Source organism: Petaurus breviceps, unplaced genomic scaffold (genome assembly GCF_028583685.1).
Source record: "Petaurus breviceps papuanus isolate PSGF00001 unplaced genomic scaffold, PetGlider_PUasm1.0 90847, whole genome shotgun sequence".
NCBI lineage: Eukaryota > Metazoa > Chordata > Mammalia > Diprotodontia > Petauridae > Petaurus > Petaurus breviceps.
Genome location: NW_027187360.1, coordinates 19,679,609 through 19,696,865, shown reverse-complemented (window position 1 = coordinate 19,696,865; position 17,257 = coordinate 19,679,609). Strand labels below are relative to the sequence as shown.

General features: G+C 40.3%; 1 protein-coding gene across 2 annotated transcripts in view; it reads right to left on the bottom strand.

Moving 5' to 3' along the window:
- Positions 1-17,257, bottom strand: part of CDH4 (cadherin 4) — a 464,937-nt gene that overhangs the window by 81,383 nt on the left and 366,297 nt on the right. For both annotated transcript variants that reach the window (XM_069072522.1, XM_069072523.1), the window contains one exon: positions 12,844-12,981. In XM_069072522.1, coding sequence (XP_068928623.1) covers positions 12,844-12,981 — 138 coding nt within the window. The remainder of the gene's footprint in view (positions 1-12,843; positions 12,982-17,257) is intronic.

Below are 17,257 nucleotides of genomic sequence, written 5' to 3'. Positions count from 1 at the left end.
TAAGAAATTAATATAGTCCTTATCCTCCATAAACTTGTACTCTAATGGGGGAATACAGCATATCCACAAATAAGTATGACACAAGGTAGAAGGTGTTTTATAAGAACTATGAGGAGAGACACTGGTTTCAGGTTGGAGATCGGGGAAGATCAGGACCTGGAGTCAGGAAAACCAATTTTCTCCTAAGAGAGTCTTACAATAGTCCAGACAAGAAATGCTAAGTGCCTGACTTAGGGTTTTTGATAGGCAGGTGTAAGAGATGTTGCCAAGGAAGAATCACCTTCCTTGATAGAAAGTGAAGAGTCTAGAGTCAATGCTAACTCCAGGATCATGAACTTCCATGACTATGAGGATAGTGTTGCCATCAATTGGAATACAGCATGATGATCAGAAAGAAACAAGGGAAGGCTTTTGAGGAAAATGATAAGCTTAGTTTTGGATGTGTTGAATTTGAGTTCCAGATCAGTGAGAATGCCCAGTAGGCACATGGAAGGAAAGGCTTGATGCTCAGGGATGATACACAGATTTGGGAGTCATCTATACAGAGGTGATATTTGAAGCCATGAGAGTAAGTGAAATTACCAAGAGGAGAGTAAAGAGAGAAGAGAGACCAAGACAGAGCTCTTGGTTGCCACTACTACTTTAAAGATGGTATTGGGATAATGGATGAGAGAAGGATACTGAGGAGACAGGTAGGAGGAAAACAAAAAGAGATCAGTGTCATGGAAACCAAGGGAGCATATAAGAAGAGGAAGTGTCAATAGTGTCAAATGCAGAAAGATCAAAGAAGATGAAGCCTAATATAAAAAGGCCATTGGATTTGCCAGCTTTGAGGTCACTGACAACCTTAGGGGAAAATGGTTCAGTAGAGAGATGGGAATGGAAGCCAGATCACTGAGGTTGGAAGCCAGCGAAGAATGGGAGATTTTATCTGTTTGTTAGTGAATGAAGGAATGGAGTACAAGGAGGTGGCAGTGTAAGAAGAAGCTGAAAGTAGGGAGGCCTCTCTCCATGGAGGAGCTAGACAATGCAGTGACATTCTGGAAGGACTGGAAGAGAGGCGAGCTCTTTCCTCTCTGAGAATCCCCCAGCCTATAGTTTAAAACCTAGCTAGAAATGAGAACTCTCAGATGAGTTGGACATTGTTTTTCAGGCACATACATATATCATACCATTGTCCACATTAAGGAAAGGTACAATACATCTCTCCAGAGAAGTGGTTCCCCAACTTTTTAATTTCAATACTCCTCTATACTTTAAAAAAATTATTGAAGCATCTCCCCAAAGAGCTTTTATTTATGTGGAAAAAACCTATTGATGTTACCACATTAGAAATTAAAACATCCTAATATTATTATGAAAATTGTTTTGACTTTGAAAGCATCTTGGAGGTCTCCAACATTCCACAGGCCCTCCTTGGAGAGCTATTCCTCTTGAGAAATAGAGCAATGGATAAATACTGGTCCAAAGTGTAACATGTAGAAGGATTAAACTAATTGATTTGAGCTAGACAGTGGGGTTTGAGTCAAATTTCAACAAATTGGACAATGATAGAAGTTGGACCAAACATTCAGTTTTTTTCTTTTCTTTTTGCTTAATGTTCAAGAAATAGCTAGATGGAAAAATGATCTTTATTCTCCTTTGTTGTGAAAAAAAAGGAACCTCTGTAATTCATTCATTTAAAAATATTTTATAAAGTTCCTTCTATATATCAGGCACTAGGCTAAGCTCTGGAGATTCAAAGAAGAATAAAGAATAATCTCTGACTTGTAGGAACCTATATTCTGTGTGTGTGTGTGGGGTGGAAGAACAACATGTATACAAAAATTTAATGTAAAATAAATAGAAAGCATATATACAATAATTTGTAAAAATTAGTTGACACTTCCACTGTCCCCTTTCCTGGTCAGAGCCCATCTGGAGTACTGCAGTCAATTTAGAGAACTGAATTTTAGGAGAAGATATTTTCAGATAGAATGGAACACCTCCAGGGGATGTCAACCAGAATGGTGTGGGAGTTAGAAACCATACTATGCAACTGACGGGTTGAAGAAGGTGACAGTGTTTCACTTGAAGAAGAGAATTTTAGGTAGGACATGATTATTATCTTCAAGTATCTGAAAGATTGTCATATGGAACTTTTCAATAATTCCATTCCTGGAACTTTCTCTCTCATCACCTTTGCCTCTTGGCTTCTTTCACATCTCAATAAAAATCCTAACCTCTCCAAGAAGCCTTCTTTCCAATTCCTTTTAAAGCTGAAGTCTTCCCTCTAGGATCATCTTCAATTAACTTGATCACGTCTTGTTAGTATGGAGTCATTGGCATGTTGTTTCCCCCACTGGACTGTGAGCTCCTTGAGGGCAGGAACAATTTGCGTTTCTTTTTTTTTTTATAATACTGGCATTTATATAGTACCTACTGTGTACCAGTAACTGTGCTAAGCCCTTAACAAATATCTTCCCATTTTTGCTTTCACAACACATCTAGGAAGTAGAAGCTGAGGAAACTGAGGCAAATAGAAGGTAAGTGATTCATTCAAAGTTATAAAGCTAGTAGTAAGTGTCTGAAGCTGGATTTTAACTCAAATCTTCCTGACTCCAGGTTCAATGTTCTATTTATTACTTCTGGCCACTGCCTCTTATGCCTTCTTTTGTATCTCTAGCACTTAGTACGGTGCCTGGCACATAGTAGGCATTTAAAGCATGCTTGCTGACTTGACTTGACTTGTTCTGTTTGGCCCTAGAGGAACAAATGGGTAGAAGCAATAGGAGGAAACTACAGAGGGTCAGATTTCATTATAATGTAAGGAAAGCTTCCTAGCATTAAGAACTGTCCCAACATGATACAAAGTGCTTTTTAAAGTAGTGAGTTCTTCATTCTTAGGGCAGCTAGGTGATGGATAGCAGCAATGGATAGAACACTGAACTTGGAATCAGGAAAACTCATCTTCATGAATTCAAAGCTGACCTCAGTCACTTACTAGCAATTCACTTCACCCTGTTTGTCTTAGTTCCTTATCTATAAAATTACCTGGAGAAGGAAATGGCAAACCACTCCAGTATCTTTGCCAAGAAAACCCCAAATAGGCTCACGGAGTATAGGACATGACTGAAATGCCTCAACATCTCCATTACTGGAGATCTTCAAGCAGAAACTCCATACTAACACATGAGAGATATGGTAGATGAGATTTAGGTCTAAGTTGGACTAGAGACCTTCCAAAGTCACTCCCCACCTTGAGATTCTGTGACTGCATGATTAGATGACCTCAAGGATCATTTTCCATGACTGGCTCTATGTTCAAAGTTGGATGACCCGATCATTTGGAGTTTGGGCCAAGAGTACTTGAGATCTCACCCCTATACAACATGTTTTCAATAGAGTGGCTACTGAGCTAACCACAGCCAAGTTAAAATAACTTTTAATTAACATTTAAGAATAGGAATCTGATCATGCAAATTCTTCTGCATTTTTTTTTTTAGCCGTGGCTGATTGTTCTTGATTAAACATGATAAAAATAGACTCGATATGTGTGCATGTTGACGTGGCTCTCCTTATGCTTCCTGTACTACTCTCTCCCTCCCCCAGACCCTTGGTGTCACCCTCCCTTTCTGCACATTGTTTAGGAGCAGTCAAATACCTATGAGATGTCTCTGGGGAAGAAGGTAGCAACATGAACTGGCCCACAGTTATTTACAGCGTCCCCTATAATTACAAGATGCTGGCATGTGACCTAATCATGGGGAAAATTAATACTTGAGTTAAATCAAATAATCTCCCTGCCTAGTATGAAATTCCTATCCATCTCATATCCCTCCACTCCTATTTGCCTTTCATGTCTGATTGTAATAAGACTGCTCTTATAAATCCTCTCTTGGCCTATATCAATGTGCAATGCTCTATTAAAGCTAGACCTGAGAAGTGCATTACATATGATCCTCTTACCCTTCAAAAGATGGCACTGCTTTTTCTCTAGGTGTCTTATTTTATGCATATAAAATAGGGATCTGGACTGAGACTAACTGGGACAGGTGAGGGAGATAATTTCATTCCCTGTGCACATAGGAAAAGTTGTGCTAACTAGCATTTTACCAGGCAGAAAGCTTACAAAACTTGACTTTCAGATATTTCTCAGTCCAAATTTTCTATGCAGTAGCTTTGATTCGAGGTAGTAGCCAATCAGAACAAAATATCACAACAAAGGGCTATTAGTGGTAGTTATTCACCATTCTTCCTCATTTTGGGAGAGAAAGCCCTCTGCCTCACAGAGCTTTTGCAAACCAAATTATTTAGTGGAATCATTCCCCTTTCACTTATTTATAGGTCTTGGGAAGGTGTGGCGCCAAAGAGAAACCATTTCTCTTTCTCTCAACATGACCAATGTGTGCATATACATGCACACATATATGCATATACACACATGCATATTTGTATATATGCATGTATATATACATGTATATGCATACACACAAATGAAACTCCAAACCCCAAAATGAAGCAAGGCAAGGATTCTAAGAGGCAAAGGTGAGGAGGGATGCAATCCAGAAGCCATGGTACGCCACTGTGCAAGGGCATGGAGGTGGGAGATGGAATGACTTGCATGAAGCTTGTTACTGTGTATGGTTATGCCACCATATCTTCTTGGGAGAGGAAACCAAATGGGAGCATAGGTTCTAGAGCTAGAAGGCATTTAAGAAATCATCTAATTCAATGTCTTTATTTTACCAATTAGGAAACTGAGATGAGAGAGTTTAAGTGACTTGCTTCTGTCTCTTCTCTCTGCCTCCAGTCTCTTTTTTCTCCAATCCAGTCTCCATATAGCTGCCAAAGTGATACTACTAATCATGCCACCATCCCTTTCAGTCTTCAGTGACTCCCTATTTCTTCCAGGATAAAATACAAAATCTTTAGCTTGGCATTTAAAACCCTCCTGGCAACCACCTAGATAGGCTTCCAGTATTATTTCTGTTTTTTTGGGTGGTGTGTTTTTTTTTTTGCTTTTTGGAGAGGGGAAGGCAGGGCAATTGAGGTTAAGTGACTTGCCCAAGGTCACATGGCTACTAAGTATTAAGTGTCTGAGGCTGTATTTGAACTCAGGTCCTCCTGACTCCAGGGCAGCTGCTCTATTCACCTAGCAGCCCCTTCTAATATTATTTCTTATCACCTCACTTTACATAGTCTCCCTTCCAGTCAAACCAACCAATTAATTATTCCTCATTTAATTCATATCCTCTACTAAGACAACAAGGAAGCAAGCCTCTCACATATTGCCCACCCCCGCCCCCAACCTTTCTATGCTAGGGTTGTTGTTCTATGCTGGGACAGCCCAGAGTGGCTCACTTCTGGTAGCAATAGTGAAGCCAGTGAGGCTTGAGTTTTTCATAAGCAATAGTGGGGTCAGTCTGGCATGTCTGATTTATCTCTCACCTCTGATGTACATTATAGCTGGAATTGAATCCTTATTCACCTTTGCTTCTTAGAATCTCTAGCTCGCTTCAATTTTTTTTGGTAAAAAATAATATAAGCATATATATTGTATTAATATTCAACTATTTCCTTCTGCTTCTCAGAAAGATATTCCCTATCACAAAGAATAAAAGAGAAGGGGAAAATGCAGTTCTGTAAAACTAATCAACACAGAGAGCAGATACAGTATTCCATGCCCATTTAGGTTTCTTCAAAGCATAGCTCAGATGCCATCTTCTCCCTTTCCTGATTCCCCCCTCTCCACCTTGTTAGCATTTTCTCTTAAAATGGCCATCAATCTATTTCTACTTTGTATTTACTAGTGCACATGTTTTATTGCCTTTCCATCCTCCCTAGCAGAATGCGAACTCCTTCAGGTCAGAGGTTCTTTAATTTTTTCCTTGTATTAATTTTTTACCTATTCCTAGGATAGTGCTTGGAACACAGTAGGTGTTCAATTTATATTTGTTGAATTGAAACGAATCACACAGGTAATAAGTCACAAAGTTCTACTCCTATGACTCTAAATCATTCTAATATTTTCACTGGGAAGTTAATAGTATTCAAAGTTATCCATTTAAAAGAGTAAATGTGTATTCAGGACATAGCTGCATAGTCCCTGTCCTCCCACATTAAATAAGACTGACAGCAGTCTATCAGGTGCTTATTCTTCAGGAGGAACAAAAATAAACACTGATTTGTCTGTTCTCCAAAATGTGATCCATCTCTCCCTCCTGTCTTTCCCTTCATTATATCTATTCATCCACTCAGCAAACAAGTGATTTTCCCCATCATTTTGGCTAATTTAATTTACTTATCAGGTCCTCCCCACCCACAAGTAACTGGATTATTTCAATCATTATTTTAGGGAAGGAATTATTCACCTCACATTACAGATGGGAGAAGGAAGGAGAGGAAGCAAGCATTTATTAAATGCCTATATACCAGTCACTGTGCTAAATATATTACAAATATTATCTCACTTGATCCTCAAAGACAACATTGTGAGGTAGGTGCTATTATGATCCCCATTTAACAACTGAGGAAATTGAGGCAGACAGAAGAGAAGTAATTTGCCCAGGGTCACACAGCTAGTAAGTGTCTGAGGCAAGATTTGAACTTAGGTCTTCCTGACTCCAGGCCAGGTGACCAATCTCCTACATCAATTACTGAGTTTTGAAATTGGTGATTCCAAGCAGTGCTAAGCATTTGGGGGTGGGGGGGTGGGGAGGGGTAGTGATAAGATAATTGGAAATAACCCATAAATTGGGGACTAGTCAAACAAGTTCCAGTACATGACTTCAATGCAGTTTGCTACACTGTAAGAAATTATGAATATGATGAATACAGAGAAGCATGGGAAGACTTATATGAATTGATACAAGATGAAGTATGCAGAATCTGGAAAACAATAGACACAATGGCTACAATAATATGAATGGAAAAATAATAGAAACAAAGTGATTAAAATTGAATGCTGCAAAATCTTGTCATACCAAAGAAAAAATATGAATTTTCCTTTTTTCTATCAGTGCTCAGTTTCAACTCCAAGGCACATCTAGTCTCCTCCTGAATAAGCTGATTACATGAAATCTCATCATCATGCAGATTGACTCAGCTTTTGACATTCAAGGCCTCTGCTCTCTGATTGGAGGGCTGGAGGGTGGAGCAATAAAGACTTCCTTTTTAGAGTGCTCAGGAGGAGAGAGTGAGGATGGTGACTTTGCACAGTCCTGCCTCACTTAAATCCAATTCCCTTGAGAGTTATGACATCACCTTCCCAACGTCATGGTCCTCTTTGAGACCACAACAGATCTTTCCAGATAAGTGTTCATTTTCCATCAGGAGTTCTGCTTGGTTTTAACTTCAGGGACCCCCACCATCTCAGCTTCCTTTTACATATTGAATTCTCCCATTAGATTGCAAACTCCTAGAGGGAGTATTTTCAGCACTTAGCACAGTGCCTGGCACATAGTAGGCACTTAATAAATGTTTATCAAAATGAATTAAATTGAAAAAGACCCTTCAGAAACACTACATATATCAGACTTTTTGGAATATGTTTATTAGTTCTGTTGTACTCCCCTCTCCCCTTTTTATACTGTTATTATAAAGGTTGGTTTTCTCAGAGAGGGAGGGGAACAGTGATACACTGAGAAATAATAGATGTTATAAAAACAAAGTAGATCAATAAAATTTTATTGGAAAAAGAGACATTGCTGGAGTTGGAAGCATCCATCACTATCTTGCCTCCTAGATTTCTTGCTGAGGCTTGGTATTTCTCAGGACCTCTTTCTGATTTTATCCTCTTTAATTTCTCCTTTAGCCTCCCTCCTTAAGTCTCCCCCTGCCAAAACCAAACTGATGAAAACATACCTGGTAAGACCTGGGCTTGGGTGTGATCACTAAAGTGACTGAGAAGCCATTGTTGCCCTAGAGACAGGCCCTGTCATCTCAGGAGAAGCAAATCCATTTCTTCCTTACCAATGACAATCTCCCATCCTCTCTGGCCTGCTCTAATCTTCCCTTCTTACTTCCTGCTGGGTTAGAACATTCTCCTTGGGGGTGAGAAGCTTGTCAGTGGAATCAAGGGAAGTCAGCAAGGCCCAAGAGTTGGGGATGGGAGGGGAGAGGGGCTCTCTGCAGGGAGCCCAAAGAACTCTCCCTTTGAATGACAAGGAATTAAGAACCCCTGAAGGGGATGAGCTGGTGTGCTTCACCAGGGAAGAAAATCCTCATTTCCTCTCTTGCTGTCCTGGCAACTTTCCAAGCGTAGCCCCTTTTTACAATGAGCTGAATGGCTCTGTTTTGCTTTTGTATCTGAAATGTGGATTTTTGAATGCAGATGACATGTTTTGATTCCATGCAGTGGCATTTGTTCTTGAATCATCACATTTTAACCTCAAAAACTCAATGAGTTTCAGTGCAGTGCCAGTTTGTTTTTTAATTTTTTTTTCTGGGCCATTTCCCAGGGCATAAAAATGCATTTCAGGCCCCAAGGAGGCCAAGAAGTAGAAAGTGCAGAAATCTTGTTCAGCTCTGTCTCATTATTTAAAGTGAATTAACAAGCGGAAACTTTTTACCTGTGCCAGTCATGGGGAAACGGCCCAGATGGGATTTCTGTACCTGCCTGAGATGAAATTCTGTTGCCCCCCTGGAATAAATTAGAGGGGTCACTTTCCAGAAGGCCTCAGGATAATAGCCCTGCAAATCCCCCACCATTTATTTTATGCCCTCAGGGATCTCAGCTCCAAGGAGTCAACCTAGCTTACCTTTTCCTGCTTTTTCCCCATTAGAAGGAAAGCAAATAAAAAAACAGGTCTTCAAGCGGGGGAAGATCAACATTTTCCAAACCATTTAACTTGATTCTCTAGCTGATTCCGCTTTCATGAGTCTGACTCAAGCTTAGACTGATAAGCTTCTCCGAACCAGCCTTATGTAAAAAGATTGGTCTCCATCCTCTTCTCCTCCTTCCACTCTTGAAATCCTCAGGTGCTGGGGCCAAGACGGACAATCCCCCCACACTGCCACTGTTTTGCTGGGTCTGGTATCAGGCCAACTCCGGAGGAAAATCAGGGCTCCATAACTGGATGATCTACCATTTCCCCACTAGATGGCATCCATTTTTCACTCAAATGCTACCAAGAGAAGATGGTGGTTGCCACAAGGCATCCAGCATCAGGTTCACACCTGGGACTTCAGGGGTCTACTTGCCCACTACAGTAAGTCATACACAGCTTTTGTGTTCTATGTAGGACATATTTTCCACACACAACATGTAAAACCTAAAGTTTTTGTTTGGGGGAGCCCCTCCCCCTCAAGAAATAGAAATTAAAGTTCCAAGCAAATGTTGAATAATGAAAAGAAAGAAAACACCTGGACTTGGGTTCAGAAATCTGAGGTCAAGCCCCAGCTCCTTTGTGTACTAGTTAGTCAGCCAATAAACATCTATTAAGTACCTACTATATGCTAAGGACTGGGGATACAAAAAGAGGCAAAAGACAATCCCTATCTTTGAGGATCTCGCAATTTATTAGGGGGGACATACATACAAACTACACATGGGCTAAATAGGAAATAACAAAGAGAAGACACTAGGATTAAGAGGAGCTGAGAAAGACTTCTTGTAGAAGATCAGATTTTAGTTGGGACTTGGAGGAAGCCAGGAAAACCAGGAAGAGTTGAGGAGGGAGAACATTATATGACTTTGGGCAATGCTCCTTACCTCTCATAACCTCAGTCTTTTCATCTGTAAAATGGGGATAATAAAACAGTACTACGTGATTCACAGGGATGTCAAGGGAAAAGTACTCTTATAAGCTATCAAGATGTACACTATCACTACTACTACTACTATTGCCACCACCACCACCACCACCATCACTATTGCCACCATGACTACTATTGTTGTTGCTGTTGTTGAGTTGTTTCAGCTATACCTAACTCTTCATGACCCCATTTGGGGTTTACTTGGCAAAGATACTAGAGTGGTTTGCCATTTCCTTCTACAGTTCATTTTACAGATGAGGAAACCCAGATTTGAACTCAGGAAGATAAGTTCAAATATCCTCCTCCTCTTCTTCCTTTTCCTCCTCTTCCTCTTCTTCTTCCTCCTCTCCTTCCTCCTCCTCTTGACATTCCCTGCTATTTGGCAAATTTATGGAAAGTCCCTAGGAAAGTTAATTTGAGTTGTCTGAAGTCATATAGCTACTGACAGAACTAGGACTTAAGCCTAGGTCTCTTGACTTCCTCTCCAGTGCTCTTTCCATAGTACCACACAGAAAATACCACATCCAGGCAGAAAATGGGGTGGTTTGGAACCTTAGTAATGGTTCTAGAGCATAGTAACTTGGTGCACTGTGTGCTTCTGTATGGGCAGTCCTCTTATCACACTTACTGGTTGCCTAGAATACGTTTGTAGGAACTCTCTACAAACATCTTAGGGCTATCTTCTTTACTGGCTCTGTTGCATTACAATCCCCTTTCCTTTATGAAAGAACACACATCCTCTGTTCGTTGTGCCCCCTTTCAGGAAGCAATCTCTCTCCTGTGACTCCACACTTTTTCTCTTCAGTGACCTAGATTATGAACTCCTGAAGGGCAGGGACTGGGTCTTATTCAGAGGCAGGAGAGTGCATTGGGAGTGAAAAGATCTATTTTCAAATCCTAGTGTGGTTCATTATACCGACATCAGCTGGAGCTCTTGACCTCATTGACCATCAGCTTCAACAGGAGGATGTCAAGAGTAGTTGACCCCTAAGATCTCCTCAAGCTCTGAGTATACGATTCTCTGATCATTTGTTGTCTCCCTGGCAGTGCCTAGCAAGGCACTTATATGTGGAAGGTGCCGAAGCAATACTTGTTGAAACAGATGGATCCCTGGCTCTTGAATCAGAGAACAATGGTTTGCATCCTGGGTCTACTGGTTATGAGCTATGTGACCTTGGGTAAAGTACATGTATACTGAAAAGAGTACTGGTTTAGGAGTCAGAAAGCCAGGTTTCAAACCAAATTCCTGCCATTTCATACCCCTGTGAATTTGGGCAAATTGCAGCAGCTCTCTAGGCCTCATTTTCCTCATCTATAAAATGGTGTTTTGACCAGATGGCCTCCTTCTAGCTCAAAATCTAGGCTTTAATTTCTCTAAGACTCAATTTGCTCAACTGTAAAATGACAGGGTTGGACAAGGACTCCTTGCAGAATGTAAGCTCCTTATGGGAAAGGGCTGTTTCATTTCTGTATCTCCACCATCTAGGGGTGGGGAACCTGTGGCCTGGAGGCCACGCAAGTCCTTCTGGGTCCTTGGGTGAGCCATTTTGACTGAGTTCAAGTTCTACAGAACAAATCCTTTTATTAAGGGTATTTGTTCTGTGAAGTTTGGATTCAGTCAAAGGACTGAGCCACCCCCGGTAGCACAGTAAGCACTTAATAAATTGCTTGTGAGTTAAGTTCTCAATCTCTGATCCAAAAGATCTTTGTGCCCTTTAACTGAAAACTTTGACTTACTCTCCATAGAGATTTTAGTTATAGGACCACAGAATGTTAGATCTTAGAGATCCTTTAGGTTAGACTTCTACTTTTACAGAAGGGAAGTTGGAACTGAGAAAACATGAGTGATTTTCCTAATGTCACATAGCTAGCAAATAGGATGTAGATATTCAGGTATCTCACAGAAATAATTAGTATAGTGGTGGGCACACAGTAGGCACTTACTAAATGTTTTTTGACTTACTGATCATTACCCTGTATCCTTATCTACTTTTTTTTTTTTGGAGGCGGGAAAGGAAGGCAATTAGGGTTAAGTGACTTGCCCAAGGTCACACAGCTAGTACATATTAAATGAGGCTGGATTTGCACTCAGGTCCTTCTGACTCCAGGGCCTGTGCTCTATTCAGTGCACCACCTAGCTGTCCTTCCTTATCCACTTTTGCCAATTGTTCCTTGATGTAGCTAACTCTTTATTAACTATGGCCATGTGATAGAAACTTAAGTAAATTTGCTGAATATTCAAAATCATTCTATCTCTTCTTTCTTCTCTATCCCTACTTTTCCTACTTTCCAGAGCTTCTAAATATGATATGATCATACTTATATCATTAGTGAATTATAAAGACTTCTGGTCATGACATCTATAAGAAGTTTTCTTTTTTTCTTAGTCTGACTGCCCCAGGTCCCAGGCAAGAGATCAGGGTAGGAGGTGAAAACATGGTCTGTCTGCTCAAGGGGTGGTAGACCCTGAAGGTTAAAGAAACCAGAGAGCAGGCATCTGTCTCCTGTAGTCTTCCTTGTCCGGCCAGCCAGCCATTAGAGGACCAACCCTGAAGAGGCTTCTATCTTCCTAAAGATATGTGTATAAAATTTTACTGTTCAAAGTTACCCTCCATCTATCCTACGCACTCACATACCCAGCACAAGCACACAACTCCAGCGTACAGTTGATAAACATTGTGCGTGAGATCCTCATTGCTCCAGCAAACCAAACATCACCACTCAAACTATTTGTGCCTCTGAAACAGTATCCAAGCCACTTTATCCCAGGAACAACTCAAGACTCCAGCTATCCTTCATGTGTGACAAATGCCACTAGGTTCACTACCAATCCTAGCAAACCGTCCGATCTGCCTTGCCCCAATCAGATTGTCTCCTCAGCACAGTCGCCTACTCCCTTCCACACTGCAGAGGTACTGGTGGCCCTAGAGTTTTGCTGGTTCATGAATCATTCTCCTTTCTTGCTCCAAGTCTTTGTTATACCGTTATCTATCAAGTCCCTTCTATCTGCCAAACAGGGAAACAGAGACAAGCCATATCCAACGTCCATGAATAACAAACACAGGGCTCATCCATGCATCACTGCGCTGATGGATTGGTACTTACAGTGCTCGTGGTAAATTCGGGTGGGTTGTCATTCACATCTGTCACTGTAATGATGGCTGTCGCGGTGTTTGAGAGGCCGTAGTTAAGGTTTCCTTCCATATCTGTGGCCTGAACGATGACTGTGTATTGCTGAACTTTCTGGAAAAAAGGGGGGGAGGGGAAAATCCAATCAGTACAGCTTGCTTTGTTTCCTAGTGTTGAGCTTTCACAAAGAAAAATATTCCACAGAATCGGGCTCAGTAAAGGCATTTCTTGTTTGCAGAGTTTGCCTTAGAAGTCTGGAGGTTCGCACTAAACCTCTCCCTATTTACACTTCCTTTATGAAGGACATGATCATTCATTTGGGAGTGGGTGGGAAGAAAAGGGGATATGCATTTATATAGTGCCTACTATGTGCCAGACACTGCTAAGCTCTTTACAAATATTATCTCGTTTGATCAGCTACAGTGGGTAAGGTCAGGGTGTGAAGGAAGCTTGGCACAGTATACTCAGAGAGAAGTGTATGCCTAGGTATATCAAACACCAGGTTAGAATAACAAAAAAGTCTAGAGACTGAGAGGCGAATGCCGTGGAGCTCAGAATTTGTATTCTCTTTGGAAAAACCTCAACAACTTAGCTGATTTTGGGGGGAAATAAGCAAAGTTAAGTAGGAAATCTATAGTCAGTGTCCCGGGAATTCTCTGAGAGAAATGTTCTCTTTGGTATTTAATACTGTCCAAACCCAGTTCAGGGCAGAAATATAAAAGAAAATAGAACCTCAAATAAACAACAACAAAAAAAACAAACCCAACCCCACTCCCAAATATCAACCTGCCCCCTTTTCTTTGCAGGTGCAAGAGCCAAGTACAATTTCTGCTTGAAAACTTCATCCAGAAGGAGCAGTTAGCATTCAGGCACAGGTGTGATTTTTAAAAAGCAAATAAACCTTGATGGAATGAATGCATTTTATTAGGCATTGAAGAATTCTTACTTCCATCTCTCCTTCTAACCCTCACTGGGAGTCCATTAGGAATGAATTTCCATCTCAGTTCAAAAGATCTAGCCTTTTCCAAATATCCTTTCCAGACTAATGGTTGAAAAATGAGTCTGGTCAACTCTGAACCTTAGTTCATAATGGACCAAAGGGGTGGATTTTTCTGTAGCTCTAAAGAACTAAGGTATCTTCTAAATAAAAGCACCTGCATACTAATATGGTTTTCCTTGCCCTTTCTTCTCCCAAGTCATTTTTCAAAAAGAAATTTGGAATTTGGCAAAAGAATAACTCCAGGATGGTTCTGTCAAAGGATAGGACTCTCCCCTGCTTTGGAAATAACTCTCAGTGGGTAATACTCCTGTGTCAGAGACATAGACCTGGATCCTCCAAGGAGTTAAGAGGGGCAGGGTACTTCCTAACCATTTTAACTCCCTAACCCTATGAACTTGCTACAATATCAACATCAACAAATGTCTGGGTTCACAGACCCCTGAGTTAGGCACTGGGGAGAGAAATCTGTGCACAGCAGAGCCATGGTTTCTGACCACAAAGATCTTTGTGTCTCTGGGGAGAGACCTGCTTTTTACTCTTTTCATATGTTTTGTGCTCAGGTCAAACTACAGGATTCATCATTTTCTCTCTTTACAACTTGCTTTCATGATATTTACTATTCCCTGAATGAACATAACCTTCACAATCTCTATTAAAGCCCTTCCTTTCTTCTTCCTTCTTTCCTCCCTCCATCACTTCCTTCCTTCCTCCCTCCCTCCCTTCCTTCCTCCTTTCCTTCCTCTCTCCCTCCCTTTCTGTCTTTCTGCCTTCTTTCCTGCCTTCCTCCCTGCCTTCCTATCATTCATCTTCTTTGCCTTTCTGCCTTTTAAAAAAATAAATTTTAGTGATGTCTCTTGTTTTCACAAAAATCGTTTCTGGATATTTCTCCACCCCCATATAAGCCCTTCTTTTTATATGCAGAATCAATCAGTACTGCAATCTTGTCTGACAGTGTATACAACACACCTACAATCCTCTATCTACTGAAAGGAGGAAGATCCTCTTCACTTCCCAAAGGCCAAAATTAGTCACTATAATTAATCAGTATTTGACTTAATTCTAGTATTTTTTCTATTTGCATTATTATAATCATTGTGTAGAATGCTTTCCTGGTTTTGTTTAAATTACTCTGAATCAATTCAAACAAGTCCTCCTATTTGTCTTTAAATTACTCACATTTGTTTTTTCTTATGGTGCAATTACATTTACATTCATATACCACAATTTGTTGAAACAGTCCACAGTTGGGCACACATTTTATTTCTAGGTTTTTTTGTTATTACAAAAAGTTCTCTTCTGTAGCTTTAAAAGGTAGCCAGGTAAGTACAGAGGATAGAGCACTCAACCTGAAGTCAGGAAGACCTGAGTGCAAATCTAGACTCAGACACTTCCTAGCCGTGAGACCCTGGGCAAATCACTTAACCTTTCCCAACCTAGATTTCTACATCTGTTAAGTGGGGATAAAAATAGCATCTACATCTTAAGTCTCAAGATTGTTGTGAGGATCAAACGAATTAATATTTGTAAAGTGCTTTGCAAACCTTAAAGTACTACATAAATGACAGTTATTATTTTACCTACACACACACACACACACACACACACACACACATACACATAATCTTTCTTTCTGTCTTTGACCTGCTTAGGGTATATTCCCAGTAATGGTATCTCTGGGTCAACCTGTATTAATGACTATAGCGACTTTTCTTGCATAATTTCCAAAAAGGTTAGACCAATTCATAGCAACACTGAAAAAAATATTAGTATGCCTGTTTTTCTACAGTCCTATCCTATACTATTTTCTTTTTTGGAGGGAGACATAATCTCCCTATCTTGCCCAGGCTAGAAGTGCAGCACTTACTTATGGGCCTGATCCTACCACTCATAGACCTGGGAGCTTTAATCTACTCCATTTTTGACTTGGGCTGGTTCATCCCTCCTTTAGAGGATCTGGTGGCTTCCCACTCCCAAGTATTTACCATACTGGTGTTAGATTTAGTGAGGGCACGTGACCAGTTTAGGCCAATGCATTCAGAACTTGGGACCTCAACTTCCCCAACAGAAAGATTACAAGTATATGCCACTACACTAGTCTATCTGCATAGTTTACCATTCTGGTCTATTTTGAAGATGAACTCCAATAGTTGTTCTAATGAGCATTTATTTTATGAGTAATTTAGAGCAAACTTTCCTAGTACTTGGCACATTTTAAGTGGTTAATAAATGCTTATGGACTGACTTACTGTTGACAGTTTGCAAATCCTTAGAAAATTGTTCATATCTTTTCACCACTGATCTATTAGGGACTGACTCCTTTATTTCCTTTCAGGCCCATCTCAGATGCTACTTCCTTCATGAAGCCTCTCCTGAACTCCCCACCTGAAAGTGATTTCTTCTTCCTCACATTTCTCATAGTATTTGCATTTATTGCATCCTACTTAACATCATAATTATTTGGGTACAATTCTCTCCTTCCCATAAGATTGTAAGTTTCATGGAAATGTGATCTAAGTAATCTTTGTGTCTCCAGCATTGAGTACAGGGCTTTGTCTCGGGTATCTTCCAGTTGCCCTACTGTGTGGTATAGTAGAAAGAACTCTGGGTTTGGAGTCAGGAGAATCCAGCCTTCAATACTCATTAGTTGTATGACTATGAGAAAGTAGTCACTTAAAAATGATGACAATGACATAATTCTTCAGAGTTTGCTAAGAACTTTGCATATATGATTTCATTTGAACAACATAACTTAGCATAGCTGTTGTTATCCCCTATTTTTTAACAGATGAAGAAACTGAAAATTAGAGATTAGAGAAATTAGAAATATTAGAAATTATGGAAACTGAAAATTAGAGAGATTAAAGGATTTGCCCTAGATTGTGCAGCTAGGAGGCACTGGAAGCAGGATTGAAATTCCAGATTTTCCTGACTCCAAGCCCAGTATTATATCTACGATGTGACGTCAATTCTTCTTGTGGCACAGCCTAAATTTTCAGAGCCCCAGTTTATTCACCTAAAAAACAGGGAAAACAATACTCCCCTCACAAGATTATTCTGAGCTTGCAATGAGATTGTATACATATGGCACTCTGGAAACTTTAAAAGCACCGCATAAGGCCCAGCTATTCCAGTTAGTTCAGAGAATGGATTCAGAGAATTCCAGAAGTTCAGAGGATGGATTGATTGACATGGGTCAGAGGGTCAGAGAAAATTATATGGGCTTTATATAGGTTTTTAATGATTGGGAGGACTTGAAAATGTGGGTAGAAGCAAGAGTGAAGAAGTCATTACAGGCAAAAACATAGAGATGAAAACTTGTGTGATGGGCTCAGGGAACAATGAGCAAACCAGTTATAGAGATATTTTCCTGATTTCTCTCCTATGCAACGA